The sequence below is a fragment of the Hyla sarda genome, chromosome 12, assembly GCF_029499605.1.
Source record: "Hyla sarda isolate aHylSar1 chromosome 12, aHylSar1.hap1, whole genome shotgun sequence".
NCBI classification, from domain to species: Eukaryota; Metazoa; Chordata; class Amphibia; order Anura; family Hylidae; genus Hyla; species Hyla sarda.
In genome coordinates this window covers 52584311-52599936 of record NC_079200.1, presented here as the reverse complement: position 1 = coordinate 52599936, position 15626 = coordinate 52584311, and the positions used below count along the sequence as shown (strand labels likewise).

Here is a 15626-nt window from a genome sequence, read left to right as displayed (position 1 = left end):
CAGAGTTCCCTGGGTCAGGACTTACAGGTTTGCTGTCCAATGAGCTTTGTCCAGCCTCCTTAATATATAAGGGGCTGTAGTCAATCAATTCACTCTCTTAGCTCTTGCCTCTAGGGAACTATAACACTGCACACACTGATCTTATACCCTGATCCCTGCAAAGCAATAGCTTTGCAGTGATCAGGGTTATCGGTGGTCGATTGCCCAAGCCTGAATCTCAGTCTTGGAGCAATCAATCGCAGAGGGGACACACCGGAGGCAGGTAAGAGGACCTCCGCTCGTGTCCCAGCTGATCGGGACACCGCATTATCACTGCGATGGTCCCGATCAGCCCCGCTGAGCAGCCGGGCAGGTTTAATAGCGATCGCTGCCGTGCGCTATTAGCCCCGGGTCCCGGCTTCAGATACATGCCGGGACCGACCCGATATGACGCGGGGTCACCACGTGACGCCGCGTTATATTGCGGGAGCCGGCCAAGGATGTACATATACGTCCTTGGTCGTTAAGAAGTTAAATACAATTTTTATTTTTTTTGGGGGGGGGGTCTTCTCAAAGGGGTTTATTAAAACAATACATCAATACATGACCATCCAATGAAAATAAAGACACAGACACAAAGATGTAAAAGGAAAAAAGGACTTTTTATTTATAGGAAGGGTATACTGGGGATACTGCGAGGCATAGAAATGTGTGTTATGTTCTATTTTGCTATGTGTGAAATATAAATGTATAGGTAAAGCATTTTTATATACTGTGTTGATCCAAAGGAAGACAAAAACCCCCTTGAGGAAAGAGCCAATTATCCTTATGTAAGGGGGGAAAATTTCTTCCTGACCCCAAATATGGCGATCGGAACAAGTCCCAGGATCAAAAGCCAGTACCTGACCTATCTAATATGGAAAACTATATGTTATAAATACTTTATATGCTATACCTTTTTTTTATAATTTATTTTTATATTATTTTATTTGTGGGAATATTTAGTAATAAATTAAAGATTTATCATACTTGACCTATTTATGGCTGAGAAGATCCCAAGGAAGGCAAAAAACTCTTGAGGAATAAGCCAATTGTCCTCAAAGGGGAAAAATTCCTTCCTGACCCCAAATATGGCGATCGGAACAAGTCCCAGGATCAGAGCCGATATCTACCCCTATCTGTTGTGTGTGTGTCTGTGTGTATGTGTCTATACTATCTATATATGTACCTGTGTGTATATTTCTATCTACCTGTATGTGTGTGATCCTAATGTATGTGTGATGATGTGTGATACTTACCGGCCTGTGCTGAGGTGTTACAAGCACAGGCCGCTCCTGGGTGCAGCACTCAGATGGTACAGAGCTCTGGGCCATGGGCTGATCTTACCATTCCCAGCTTGGAGCTATGAAAGAGAATCCTTCCAAGGGGTGAAGAGCTGTCTCTACCTCTGACCACCGCAGGTCTCCCTTCTTCAGAGCTGCCTCGAATGGTGTAAATGGCGGCTGTGCTCTCTTCTGCTCCAGTTCCTCCCAGTTGATGGTGGTGAAGAATGGATGGTCTCTGATGTTCCTGTTCACACCCAGCCGCTTCTCAGGATTCTTGTGCAGCAGTTGTTGGATCAGATGTTTCAGGTCAGCAGGGAGCCAAGATGGAATATTAGGCTTCTCTCTGGTGATGGAATCGTGAGCCATTTCTCTGTTGCAGCCAAAGTAGAATGGGGAACGTCCTGCTGACATCCGGGATACAACAATCCCCAGGCTCCACCAGTCAACCGCTGCATGGTAACTCTTCCTCTGGAGCACCTCTGGGGCCATGTAAAGTAATGTGCCCGTCACTCCTTGGATCTTGTTGGAGGAGGTGACGCCATCTTGGGCAAGTCCGAGGTCTATGATGCAGATGTGTCCATCTCGATCCAGCATGATGTTATCTGGCTTGATATCTCTGCAATTAAAGAAGAAAAAAGATTGATAAATAAAAAACAATAGTAAAATTATTCAAAATTCACTGATGGAAAGTTGGGTGGATTATTTACAATAAAGAAGGAAAAATGATTTTTTTACAGCTCACCACTTAGATGTAACCGGTTAATGGGATGTCCAAGGGAGGTCTTGTGGATATTAAAAATGGATACTAGAATTCCCAATGGTCTTAAACTAGTACTCCGGCCCTAAGACATCTTATCCCATATCCAAAGAATAAGGGATAAGATGTCTGATCGCGGGGGTCCCACCGCTGCGGGGGTCCCATCTCGCATGCACCTTTGGGAGCTGCATGTAGCGCTGCAGCCTCCGAGTCTGCTGGGTCACGACTATGGGGCCGGAGTATTGTAATGTCCCAACTCCGCCCCCATCTGATGTCCCGCCCCGCCCCCACAATGCAAGTTTGTGGGAGGGGGGCGTGACATAATGTATTTCTATTAAACCTCCTCGCTGGATCTCTCTTGTGTGATGCCTTTTTACTCCTGCCACTATACTACAGGATTTATAACATTAGTTCATATGGTGGGATTTATGTTATCTATGTATACTATTATTATCATTTAAATGATTATTAATATCATGGTATCCCATTATATTATACTTATCTATTGTTTATCTTTATTGTGTACACCCCTTGCAAAATGATGTTAGTCAATAAGGAGTTATTTTTTTGTATCTTTGAAAGTGTTGGTGATTACACAGGTGCACAAACAAAAAGGTTTTTCTTTTTTCTTATATACTATTTATATCGTGTCGAGGGCCATTACTTTAAAACGTACCTGTCATTGTGCCAAAAAAATAAAAAATGTTACTCAGTACCTAATCCTGATAATAAACATATATAAATTTTATGGGTCTAGGACCTATATATCCCTAACAAGTAGCATTCATATCTTGCTCACTTCCTTTGTCTTCTTGCCTTGGGTAAGGGGCGTCTCTCTCTCTCACTGTGGATGAGGCATCTGCTCTGAGTCTGGGAGCAGCCTGGCAGTCTGCAAATCAATGCCCTCCTGTAACCCTTTCCTCTCTGGTTTCATGCTGTACATGTTACACAGAGAGGAAGATTATTGGAGTTTGCCTGCAGTATTCCTAAGACATTATGGTGAGTATATACAATATTAAATGTGTAAATATAAAAATAGATCTTTATAAATTAGTGCAAGAATTTCAACGATAAAAGAACAGTAGTTTTTATGCACATATGTTCTATCTGTTCCTAATAAAGCTGGATGCTAATCAACATAGCTGTTACTATATGTGTCATTCAGCTGGAGGGGCAAGCTGTGCATAACTAGCTTGCCCCCTGACTGGTGAGCAGTAAGGGGTTAAGAAATATACAGGCAATGTAAAACTTGCCAGTGGCTATAGTGGTATGTCCCATGGGTGGGGGGGAAGGAGTGCACCAATCAGGGGTTCAATAGTTTCCCGGGCTTTCAGGGGCCCTCCCCTGGGTATTTATAGCTGTGGTGCCTCCCTTCCCCCCTCAATCTGCCCAGGACCCGGAGTTTTGCCCTCCCTCCCTTTTTTGTATCTCTGTTTATTGTAAGTCACAGCTTGGCGGTAAGAAGACGGTGAAAGCGGGGTCAACCCGGGGTAGACCTCCACACAGGACGGTGTGGCAGCACCTCTCGGGTTGGTAAGAAGCCAATCGGTGTCTTTGTTACAGTTAAATTGTTATTTATATAAGTAATTTTATAAATAAAGCTGTGGCCGATTCCCACCCACGGAAAAGTTAAATTGTTGTTGTGTCAGTTATTATTTAATTAATTATTGTAGTAAGGGGGAGGGGTAGATATAGCCTGCTAGGAGCTAATTGGGTCTCAACAGTCTTTCACATACTCATGAATGTATGATCAGCCTCTTTGTCATTCAGGAGTCAGAAAAAAGCTTTGGGTGTTCAAGCATGCTGGGAGTCGTTGTTTTACAACAGCTGGAGCTTTAGTGTTTGTAAAGCACTGTGTTAGAGCAGTGGTGCCTTCAGCTGTTGCAAAACTACAAATTCGATCATGGGAGTTGTAGTTTCAGAACAGCTGAAGGCTGCAGTGGTGCAGCAGTGATCTCCTATACTGGATACCAACATGCTTTATGGTATTTAGTATGCTGCAAAATACAGAGTAGTCTGTCTGCATAAAGATAGATGACCTCTAGTAGCGGCTATGTTAATTTTTTATTTTTTAGTAAAATTTTTATTTTTTTAAAATAAATGTATTTTTAATAAAAGTCATTTTATCAGTAGTACTACAAAATATAAAAAGTTTTTTTAAATGACAGTGCCCCTTTAAGCCTTGAAAAAGACATCAGCGAATCGCGTTGGTTTTTATTTAATTTGTAGCCCACTGGACATTTCAATATATTCAAAATAAAGCTGGAAGATTTTTAACCCATACCTGAGTGCTGGATCTTCTCTGGTATTGGAGGCCTCTTTCCTATTCATTATTCACAACATGACAAGGAAGTTATACTTACCGGTGGACGACGTTCTGTCTGTGAAGGAAATGGAGGCCACATGCAATCTCTGCTGTGTAGAATCTTACTATTTCGATGTTTAGACTGCTGCACATTGTGAGTAAAGCCTCCAAGCTGCCGCCGGACAGGTACTCGGTGATGAAGAAGGCATGGTCCTGAGACTGCTGTGCAGCATACAGGTGACACAGGAACGGGCAGTCTCGGGCCAGCATGAGTATCCGTCGCTCTCTCTGTAGGATTGCTGCATTGTCCGCTGTTTTGGTGATACCTTTGATGGCGACGTAGTTGTTTCGGCCGGGGACTGATGCTAGGCCCACCTGAAAGAAAGCAAAGGGAGCAATTGAGCAAATGGAAGACTATGTGAAATATTATGTATTTCCAATACCACATAGGTTAATTTACAGAGTCATTACAACGAGAATATCTATGGAATCTCCAACCTAGCATAAATGTACGCCCTACAGCGTTAAGTGACTTTGAAGCGAGCACAGGAGCTGCACTCATTTTATAGTGTCGAGTGTCAGCTACTATGAGCACCAGACACTCAACACTAGTGACTCCGGGATCAAATAATTAAATCGTACATTCTGGCTAGTTCAGTTGGCTCTTCGGTCCGATCAGCTAAAATGGCAGAAGAGGGTCCCCTTACCTGCCTCCTGCCACATCACACTGCACAATGCTTTGCAATAGGCATAGCATTGTACATTGAAATCAGTCTAGTGATGGTAAATAAAAGTCATACCGATTTGGGTGAACTGGACCCCGTAATGCAAACTCGGTGTCCTGATGGTAGCCATGGCAACCAGAGAGAAAGTCCCCTAGTGGGACAGTTAAAAAGCTAAAAATGTAATAAACAAATAAATAAATAAATACATGTTAAAATAAACTGCACATATAAATACAAAATACATAAACATACACAAGTTACATTCTGCCCAAAATGAATTATGTTTTTAGTAAAAAAAATAAAAAAAAATAAATAAAAAAAAAATATATATATATATATAGAGAGAGAGAGAGAGAGAGAGAGAGAGAGAGAGAGAGAGAGAGAGAGAGAGAGAGAGAGAGAGAGAGAGAGAGAGAGAGAGAGAGAGAGAGAGAGAGAGAGAGAGAGAGAGAGAGACAGACATATTTAGTATGGCCACATTCGTAACAACACAATAAATAAAATGTTCATGTTATTTAACACTAATGATGAACGCTATAAAAAATTGATTAAAAAAACTTGCCAAATGTACTGCTTTATGTTAATATCGCCTCTGTAAAACTAAAATAAAAAATCATCAAAATATGACATGTACCCAAAAGTAGTACCATAAAAATAAACCAATAAAAAAATGGCTCTCAGAAAATGGTGATTGGTAAACATAGTTTTTTTTGTAATCAAAAATTGTTTTTATAGTATAAATATAATAAAACATAAAATAAAGTTCGTAAATAAGGTATCACCATAATCGTATTGAGCTACAGAATCAAATAATCATGTAATTTATACTGCATGGTGAACACCGAAAAATAGTGGCTTTGAAAACCGCAACTTACCCTGCAAAAAACAAGCCCTCACACAATTGTATTGGGAAAAAAAAAGTTACAGTTACAGAATATAGTGACATACATGGGATAAACCATGAAAAAAGTATATAAATGAGGTATCACTGTAATCCTACAAACCACAGAATAAAGATAACATGCCTTTTATATTGTATTGGGAATGACAGTGAAAAACTAAATAAAAAAATTGTGTCAGAACAGATTTTTTTATTCATACCACCTAATAAAAAATTGCATAAAAGAGATCAGAGTGTTACGTGTACACCAAAATTGTACCAATGAAAACATCAATTTGTCTTGCAAAAATATTTTGGGACCCCAAGGCCTCTGTATCTTGATATGATGCCTATAAAATATCCCAAATAAAAGGAAAAAACTAAATCCAATAGGTGCTCCGTCATGTCTGAGGCCTGTGTGAGTCACGTAACGCTCTAGGGCCACATATGGGATATTTTTACCAGCTCAGGATGCAGGGCATACAGGTACGTTCCTTAACCCGAGTCCTTAAGGATTCAGGGCGTACATGTATGCCCTGAGTCCCTTTACCGGGGTTTAAAGCATTCTCATGAGCGGAGGACGCTTCAAACCCAGTGGGTCCCAACTGCTATCAGTTTTATTAATAAAAAGCGATCAAAAAGTCCCTTCAAAACAAAAATGGTACCAATAAAAATTACAGACCACGGCACAAAAATGAGCCCTCATATAGCCCCATATGCAGAAAAATAAAAAAGTTATAGGGGTCAAAATATGACAATTTTAAACATCCTAATTTTGGTGCATGTAGGTTTAATTTTTTTTAAAGTAGTAAAATAAAATAAAACCTACATATATTGGGTATCCTTGTAACCGTATGGACCTATAGAATAAAGATTAGGTGTATTTTTACCGAAAAGTGCACTGCATAGAATTGGAAGCCCTAATAAGTTGCAAAATGGCATTTTTTTATTTCACCCCACAAAAAAAAATGTTTTCCCTTGCAAATTATATTATAAAATAAGTGATGTCATTACAAGGTACAATTAGTGACACAAAAAACAAGCCCCTATATGAAGGAAAGAATTCAACGTGTTAGGATTTTTAGAAGTTCAGGAGGAAAAAACGAAATTGGAAAAATTATTCCTTAAAGGGGTACTCCAGTGGAAAACATTTTTTTAATTCAACTGGTGCCAGAAAGTTAAACAGATTTGTAAATTACTTCTATTTAAAAATTATAATCCTTCCAGTATTTATCAGCTGCTGTATGCTCCACAGGAAGTTCATTTCTTTTTAATTGATTTTCTGTCTGACCACAGTGCTCTCTGTTGACACCTCTGTCCATGTCAGGAACTGTCCAGAGCAGGATAGGTTTGCTATGGAGATTTGCTCCTGCTCCGGACAGTTCCTGACATAGACAAAGGTGTCAGCAGAGAGCCCTGTGGTGAGACAGAAAAGAAATTATAAAAGAAAAGAACTTCCTCTGTAGTATACAGCAGATGATAAGTACTGGAAGGATTAAGATGTTTAAATAGAAGAAATTTACAAATCTGTATAACTTTCTGGCACCAATTGATTAAAAAAATAAAATGTTTCCCACCAGAGTACCCCTTTAAGGTAAAAATGGCTAAGTCCTAAGGCTAAGTTTCTACTTGTCTTTTTGTGCTGCGTTGTTTGTGTAGAAAAAAACACATGAAAAACGCCAGTGCAATTTCCTGCGTCTGGCGTTTTTTTTCTTGCATTTTTTCATTTGTGTGAAAATTGCACCTTAGCAAATTTTTTTTGGTACCCAAAATTTGTTGAGTACCAAAAAAAAAAAAATAAAAAGATGCAGCAGTGATGGAAAATTTTTTATTAAACGAAATGTATAGATTTTATAACAATATTTGTATTATTTTTAAATAAAGTGTGTGTTTAACTTTTTTTTCTACTTTTTTTTTTTTTTTTTAACATTTTTTAGGTAGTACTACTACTCCCAGCATGGAACAGACTGTTCAATGATGGGAGTAGTAGTACCTGTACTATAGACATATCGCCCCAGGTGTCAGTGCTGACACCCGATGCGATCGTCCATAATATAGCAGAGATGGAGCGGCTCTATACAGCGCTCGCATCTCTGTTCTGTACTCCGGCCAGTGATGTGAATAGAACATCATTCATATTTTCCCCCCAGAGTGGGGTTTGGCTGGATGATTGCAGCCAATCACAGGTCTCAGAGGGAAATATGAATGAGTGAGTGGCCGAGTATAGTGCAGAGATGCAAGCACTGTATACAGCCGCTCCATCTCTGCTATAGACAGGACGATCGCAGCGGGTGTCAGTAGTGATACCCGCTGTGATCTGTTCTTACCTGCAAGTACTACTACTCTCAACATGGAGCACACTCTTCTCCATGCTGGGAGCAGTAGTACTTGCATTAATAGACATATCGCAACGAGTGTAACTTCTGACACCCGCTGCGATCTGTCTATTAATGCAGGTACTACAGCTCCCAGCATTGAGCAGATTGTGCTTCATGTTGGGAGTAGTAGTACCTGCAGGTAAGGAAAGATCACAGCGGATGTCACTACTGACACCTGCTGTGATCCTCCTGTATAATGTATAGATGCGGCAGCTCTTCTATGGTCCCCTGCACTGACGTTTATATACACATGTTCCTATTTCCCATGGAGAGCTGTGATTGGCTGGAACCATCTGGCCAATCACAACTCTCTGCAGGAAATATGAATATGTGTATATATATGTCAGTGCAGGGGACCATAGAAAAGCGACTGCATCTATACATTATACACGAGGATCGCAACGGCGATCTGTCAATTAGTACAGGTACTACTAAGCCTATCGTGGAACAGTATGTTCCATGCTGGGAGTAGGAGTACTACCTAAAAAAATGTAAAAAATAAAGAAAAAAAGTGAAAAACACACACAGACTACAGTTTTATTATTGTCAGCTACATTTTTAGGTCCCCATCCGCCCACATAAATTGATCCCTGTTTAAAAAGTAATAAAAATGTTGTTATAAAAAAGATACATTTCATTAGATACAATTTTTTCCTTCACTACTGTATCTTTTTTTTTGTGGTACCCTACGAAATTTTATTAAAAAAGGTATTTCCATCACTTTTTTGGATCGCTAAAGTCCAAAAAAGAATGAAAACTGCCTGCAAAAACGCCAAAGTTAAAACTAGTGTTGCTCGCGAATATTCGCAATGCGAATTTTATACGCGATTATCGCATATTCGCGAATTCACGAATATTCGCGAATATAGCACTATATATTCATAATTACGAATATATATATTTTTTTTCACAGTACACATCACAGTGATCATCCCTCTCTGCTTCCAGCTTGTGTGGTGTAAAGAAGGCTCTAATACTACTGTGTGAGACTGGTGTGCGAATTTTCGCTTATACTAATTCTGTATATGCTAATTTTCGCATATGTTAATTTTCGCATACGCGAATCTTCGCATATGCGGAAATAAAACTAGAATATTACGATTATGCGATTATTCGCGAATATATGACGAATATTCATCCATATATTTGCGAATATTCGCGAATTCGAATATGGCCTATGCCGCTCAACACTAGTTAAAACCCCCATATGGTTTTTCTTGGCGTTTTTTCACTCTCATAGACTTCTATGGGAGAAAAACGCCACGATTTTGACAAAAAAAATCGCCAGTGGCTCAACATGCTGCGAATACTGAGGATCTGACAAACGCCAAAAAAGAGTGAAAAAACGCCAAAGGCATTAAAAAAAAAACACCAAAGTGAAAAACACCAAGTGGAATAAGAATTTTGCGATTTCTCATTGATTTACAGCTAACATTTGGCTGCAGCGTTTTTTGGCCGAAAAAACGCCATGCGGCAGAATTGACGTTTTTCTTGGCGTTTTCACAAAAAAAAAAGCAGAAACTTAGCCTTAGGCTGCGATCGTCCTGTCTATAGCAGAGATGCAGAGTGGCTGTATACAGCGCTCACATCTCTGCTCTGTACTCCGGCCAGTGATATGAATAGAACATCATTCATATTTCCCTCAGAGCTGTGATTGGCTGCCACCATCCGGCTACAGCTCTTTGCGGAAAATATGAATGATGTTCTATTCACATCACTGGCCGGAGTACAGAGCAGAGATGTGAGCGCTGTATAGAGCCGCTCTGCATCTCTACTATATTATGGACGATCGTATCGGGTGTCAGGACTGACACCCGGGGCGATATGTCTATTAGTTCAGGTACTACTACTCCCATCATGGAACAGTGTGTTCCATGCTGGGAGTAGTACTACCTAAAAAAAAAAAAAAATAGAGAAAAAAGTGAAACACACACACACTATATTAAAAAATAATAAAAATATTGTTATAAAATATATACATTTCATTTAATAAAAATTTTCCATCACTGCTGCATCCTTTTTTTTTTTTTCTTTTTTTCTTTTTTTTGTGCTGAACAAATTTTTGGTACCAGAAAAAACTGCCAAGGTGCAACTTCCACACAAATGAAAAAACGCAAGAAAAAACGCCAAAAAAACACCAGACGCAGGACATTGCACTGGCGCTTTTTCAGGCATTTTTTTCCAACCCAAAAGACGCAGCACAAAAAAACAAGAAGAAACTTAGCCTTAAGGTGTTAAATATGTCAGAACAAAATAGCATCTGTCAAAAAAAAAATTATTACATTTTGAATTCCACTTCCACTTTGATTTAATTTCTGTGAAACAAACAGGGCTCGAGTCCTGCAGGAACGGCGTTCCTTTGTTTTTTCCACAGGAGGAATGCCGTCCCTGTTACTTTAGTCCTGCAGGACCGACCTCTCTGTTCTTACCCTCCCTCTGTCTCCTCCCCTGGCCCGGACTGCTAGATGCTGGAGGTGTAGGACCTGTGATGATGTCACCATCACATGTGGGGGCGGAGCTTAGCTGTGGAGGAGAGAAAAGATCATGGTTGAAGGACCTGTGTGATGCTGTGGAGGAGGCGGGGCTGAGCTGGAGGAGAGGTCACATGTCACATGTAATTACCTGGAAGGAGATTTGTTACAGTGTGCCACCCCAGTAGTAAGGAGATTACATGTGGAGGAGGTTTGTTACAGTGTCTCACCCCAGTAGTAAGGAGATTACATGTGGAGGAGGTTTGTTACAGTGTGTCATCCCAGTAGTAAGGAGATTACATGATGAGGAGGTTTGTTACAGTGTGTCACCCCAGTAGTAAGGAGATTACATGATGAGGAGGTTTGTTACAGTGTGTCACCCCAGTAGTAAGGAGATTACATAAGGAGGAGGTTTGTTACAGTGTGTCACCCCAGTAGTAAGGAGATTACATGAGGAGGAGGTTTGTTACAGTGTGTCACCCCAGTAGTAAGGAGATTACATGAGGAGGAGGTTTGTTGCAGTGTATCACCCCAGTAGTAAGGAGATTACATGAGGAGAGGGTTTGTTACAGTGTGTCACCCCAGGTGTAAGGAGATTACATCAGGAGGAGGTTTGTTACAGTGTGTCACCCAAGTAGTAAGGAGGTTACATGAGGAGGAGGTTTGTTACTGTGTGTCACCCCAGTAGTAAGGAGATTACATGAGAAGGAGGTTTGTTACAGTGTGTCACCCCAGTAGTAAGGAGATTACATGAGGAGAGGGTTTGTTACAGTGTGTCACCCCAGTAGTAAGGAGATTACTTGAGGAGGAGGTTTGTTACAGTGTGTCACCCAAGTAGTAAGGAGGTTAAATGAGGAGGAGGTTTGTTACAGTGTGTCACCCCAGTAGTAAGGAGATTACATGAGGAGAGGGATTGTTTCAGTGTGTCACCCCAGTAGTAAGGAGATTACATGAGGAGGAGGTTTGTTACAGTATGTCACCCCAGTAGTAAGGAAATTACATGATGGGGAGGTTTGTTACAGTGTGTCACACCAGTAGTAAGGAGATTACATGAGGAGGAGGTTTGTTACAGTGTGTCACCCCAGTAGTAAGGTGATTACATGAGGAGGAGGTTTGTTACAGTGTGTTATCCTGATGATAGGGACATAAGGAGGTTTTTGTTACAGTGTATTATGAGAATGATAACCCCTTAAGAACATTGGGAGAGATGTATAAAGACCTGTGCAGAGGAAAAGTGGAGCAGTTGCCCATAGCAACCAATCAGATCGCTGCTTTCATTTAAAAAAATAAAATAAAGAAGCGATCTGATTGGTTGCTATGGGCAACTGGTCAACTTATCCTCTGCACAGGTTTTAATAAATCTCTCCCATTAGAGGTAAATATACATCTTGGTGCCCTGGTACTTAAAGGGGTACTCCTACCCTAGACATCTTATCCTCTATCCAAAGGGATAAGATGTCTGATCGCGGGGGTCCCGCTGCTGGGGACCCCCGCGATCTCGGCTGTGGCACCCCGCTGTCATCACTGCACAGAGCAAACTCGCTCTGTGCGTAATGACTGGCGATACAGGGGCCGGAGTATCATGACTTCACGGCTAATAGTCATTTTTATTACTTTGAGGGGTACAGTTCATATAATGAGTGGGTTCTAACACGTAGGCCCCTCAGATCCACTTCTGAACTGAATTGGTCTCTAAAAATATAAAATTTACAAAATTGTTGCCAAATTTCTAAACCCCGTCAATGTCCTAAAAAAGTAAAATAACATTTAACAAATGATGTCAACAAAGAGTAGACATAGATGCACATAAATACCTAATGTATGTGGCATAAATTATATATATAATCCTATATCTTTCTTACAAGTAAAGAATCTGGAATAAAAAAAAAAATCCTAACTTTTCACACAACTATTTCAGAGTATTTCACACAAAACTGCAGAATGTAGTTGCCCATAGCAACCAATCATATCACTTCTTTCATTTTGAAAAGGCCTTTGCAAAATTAAAAAAAAGTGATCTGATGGACGGGTTTTTATCAATCTCCCCTAAGGGAAAAAGAAAAAAAAGAAAAAAAGAAAAGTATATATATATTTACTCAGTCAATGCAGCACTACTGAACCAAAAGTGCACAGTGCCAGCGCCCCCCGACCAGATCACAGTCCATGCAATAGAAGAAAATGGCGCAGCACTCGAAAAATGTAGAAAAAACTATGAATTTATTCCTTCATGTCCAACAAAAAAAGCCTTATGTTGTACATGAAGGAATAAATTCACAGTTTTTTCTACATTTCTACAATTTTTGAGTGCTGCGCCATTTTCTTCTATATATATATATATATATATATATATATATATATATATATATATATATAGAAGAGAACCAGGCAGATAAATAACAATGGGGAGATTTATCAAAACCTGTCCAGAGGAAAAGTTGCTGAGTTGCCCATAGCAACCAATCAGATCACTTCTTTCATTTTTTACAGGCCTTTTCAAAAATGAAAGAAGCGATCTGATTGGTTGCTATGGGCAACTCAGCAACTTTTCCACTAGACAGGTTTTACTAAATCTCCCCCAATGTATTTTCAAAATTTCTGTCAATAAATGTCCTACAAACTATACCATTAAACATTAAATTCTACAGAAACAAAGAAGACTTCCCAACAACAATCTCAAAAAAAGACATTATTTTATTAAATATACGTAAACAATACATCATAAAATACATAAATGAAGAGAAAAACAACAGAAAATCCCACAGGGCAGTGGTTGAATATACTGGTGCTCAGAGGTGTAACTTGTAGCTTCTGGGCCCCATCTGCCAATTATAATACTGGTCACTTATAGGGCAGATGTGCTTTGGGGTCCCGTTAGGCACCAGGGCCCCAGTATAATTACCTCTGCACTCCCTATAGCTTTGCCCTTGCTGGTGCTAAGTAAAAAAAAGTTTTACTCCCAAAAACTATATTATGGGGAGGAAAATCACCGACATTTATTTTCTGGCAATAATTTTACCAGACATAGAAAAATTATTATTAAGGTAACTAACTAGATAGGGATTACTCTCTAATACAGTCTAATACCCCTCTCTAGCAGACCAGATCTAATATGGGGACTTATTACAGTGCAGCGTTATATAAGGGCCCGATATCTGTCACACACAGGGATATAAACATTACTGGAGGTCTCTAGTGCTGCAGATATGTGATATATAGGAGTGATCATGGGGGCCGGTTATATACTGGACTGTCTGTTATTCACCCCATGATGTACAGCTATCCTCATGAGCATAAGGGCTGATAACAGAAAGCAATAGCCTACATTCAGCTGCACATTAAATACATATGAGATAAAATTACATTGATTGTCCATTCAACATAAAATAAACTTAAATAAACTTACCACTCCAAAGCTGCCCCTACCCAATACCTGATGGACAGTAAGGTGTTTGATGTTAAATTTGGGGTAGTTGATTGATGTTCCGGGGGCCTGACTGGTGCCTGGTCTTGGATCCTCATCCTCCAATACTCTGGCATCCTCTCCTCTCCTCTTCTTTTCCTCCTCCTCGATCTCCTTTTCCTTCTTCCTCTCCTCTCCTCTCTTCTCCTCCTCTTCTCTCTTCCTCTTCTTCCCTCTCTTCTCCTCCTCTTCGATCTCCTCTCCTCTCTTCCTCTTCTTCCCTCTCTTCCCCTCCTTGCTCTCATCTTCCTTCTTCCTCTCCTCTTCTCTCTTCTCCTCCTCCTCGTGCTCCTCTTCTCTCTTCCTCTTCGCTCCTCTCTCCTTCTCCACCTCCTCGCTCTCTTCTCTCTTCCTCTTCTTTCCTCTCTTCAGCTCCTCGCTCACCTCTTTCTTCTTCCTCTCATCTCCTCTCTCCTCCTCCTCCTCCTCGAGCTCCTCTTCTCTCTTCCTCTTCGCTCCTCTCTCCTTCTCCACCTCCTCGCTCTCTTCTCTCTTCCTCTTCTTTCCTCTCTTCAGCTCCTCGCCCACCTCTTTCTTCTTTCTCTCATCTCCTCTCTTCTCCTCCTCCTCGTCCTCCTCTTCTCTCTTCATCTTCTTTCCTCTCTCCTTCTCGCCATCTCCTCTTCCTCCAGTAGCCGCCATCTTTGGGATCCTATAGACGTCCGTCCGCTCGGTCCAACTGACAGTTGTGGGTAAACAACAACAACAGCCGTTGTCCAGGTGACATGTTGTCATAGCAACATCAGGTGGCACCTGCTGCAAGTGGTCCAGGGACCTGTGCATCCATATACACTGTAATGTGCGCATCATGGTGATAGCCTAGTGTCCAGAAGAATGGAGACATTCATGGCTGGTTCTTGTAGTGCTGTTTTATTAGTAGATGGAGCAGAGTGATGTGACTTTTATGTGCTGTATAGGTTGGCAGTGGTGCCCATAGACTCTGCTGGAAGGTTATAACAAGGGCGGTTGTGGGGGAATCCAAATGATCCTGGTGCAGGAATAACCAGATATTGTACCTGCTGTAATGGCTGGAATAATAAAGCCTTGTAAGGTCCTGTAATGTTCTGCTACATCCAATAAGTGGTCATCACCCACATACATTAGGTTGTAGGTCCATAGTCATTATTGTACAGTATATATGTCATGATACGGCTTCACCACCATTAGGACCTATTTTTTAAGCCGAGCAACATAAATTATTTTTGAGTGTCCAGTCTTAGTTATGGGAGAAGGATAAATTCTATATAAGATGTAGACAGGTTGACAATTGACTTTGCTGAACAATCTTCTTTACTAGGTCTCAGATAATAAATGCAAAGTTGTCCATGAACATTGTATGGTTGTCT

General features: G+C 40.5%; 2 protein-coding genes across 7 annotated transcripts in view; one reads left to right on the top strand and one right to left on the bottom strand.

The window, feature by feature from the left end:
- Positions 1 to 1253: 1253 nt before the first annotated feature.
- LOC130296352 (protein kinase C delta type-like) lies at positions 1254 to 15262 on the bottom strand. Of its 3 annotated transcripts, none has more exons than XM_056547783.1 (4): positions 14224 to 15262; positions 10765 to 10872; positions 4425 to 4741; positions 1254 to 1920 (listed from the first exon to the last, which is right to left on the bottom strand). In XM_056547783.1, the coding sequence occupies exons 1-4, from the start codon at positions 15088 to 15090 to the stop codon at positions 1362 to 1364; spliced, it is 1851 nt and encodes a 616-aa protein (XP_056403758.1). In that variant the 5' UTR covers positions 15091 to 15262; the 3' UTR covers positions 1254 to 1361. The 3 variants fall into 3 exon arrangements, with proteins under 3 accessions (XP_056403758.1, XP_056403759.1, XP_056403760.1); XM_056547784.1 differs by lacking the exon at positions 10765 to 10872 and adding an exon at positions 5167 to 5262 and having other exon boundaries at positions 14224 to 15261; XM_056547785.1 differs by lacking the exon at positions 10765 to 10872 and having other exon boundaries at positions 14224 to 15254.
- The window catches only part of LOC130296355 (alpha-2-macroglobulin-like), a 37083-nt gene continuing 32305 nt past the window's right edge, over positions 10849 to 15626 (top strand). The window contains exon 1 of one of the 4 annotated variants that reach the window (XR_008849187.1): positions 10849 to 11031. Coding sequence is in view for 1 of the 4 variants with exons in the window: in XM_056547793.1 (XP_056403768.1) it covers positions 10955 to 10963 (9 nt within the window). In the remaining 3 variants the exon portion in view is untranslated. Of the gene's footprint in view, positions 11032 to 12153; positions 12196 to 15626 lie in introns of those variants that run through there. The other 3 variants (XR_008849188.1, XM_056547793.1, XR_008849189.1) reach the window with 3 other exon arrangements.

Coding starts and splice junctions, on each gene's coding strand:
- LOC130296352 (XM_056547783.1), bottom strand. CDS start 15,090: ATGATGCGCACATTACAGTGTATATGGATGCACAGGTCCCTGGACCAC. Junction 10,873..14,223: donor GTAGGGGCAGCTTTGGAGTG/GTAAGTTTATTT, acceptor TCTCCTCCACAG/CTAAGCTCCGCCCCCACATG. Junction 1,921..4,424: donor AGACAGAACGTCGTCCACCG/GTAAGTATAACT, acceptor CTTTAATTGCAG/AGATATCAAGCCAGATAACA.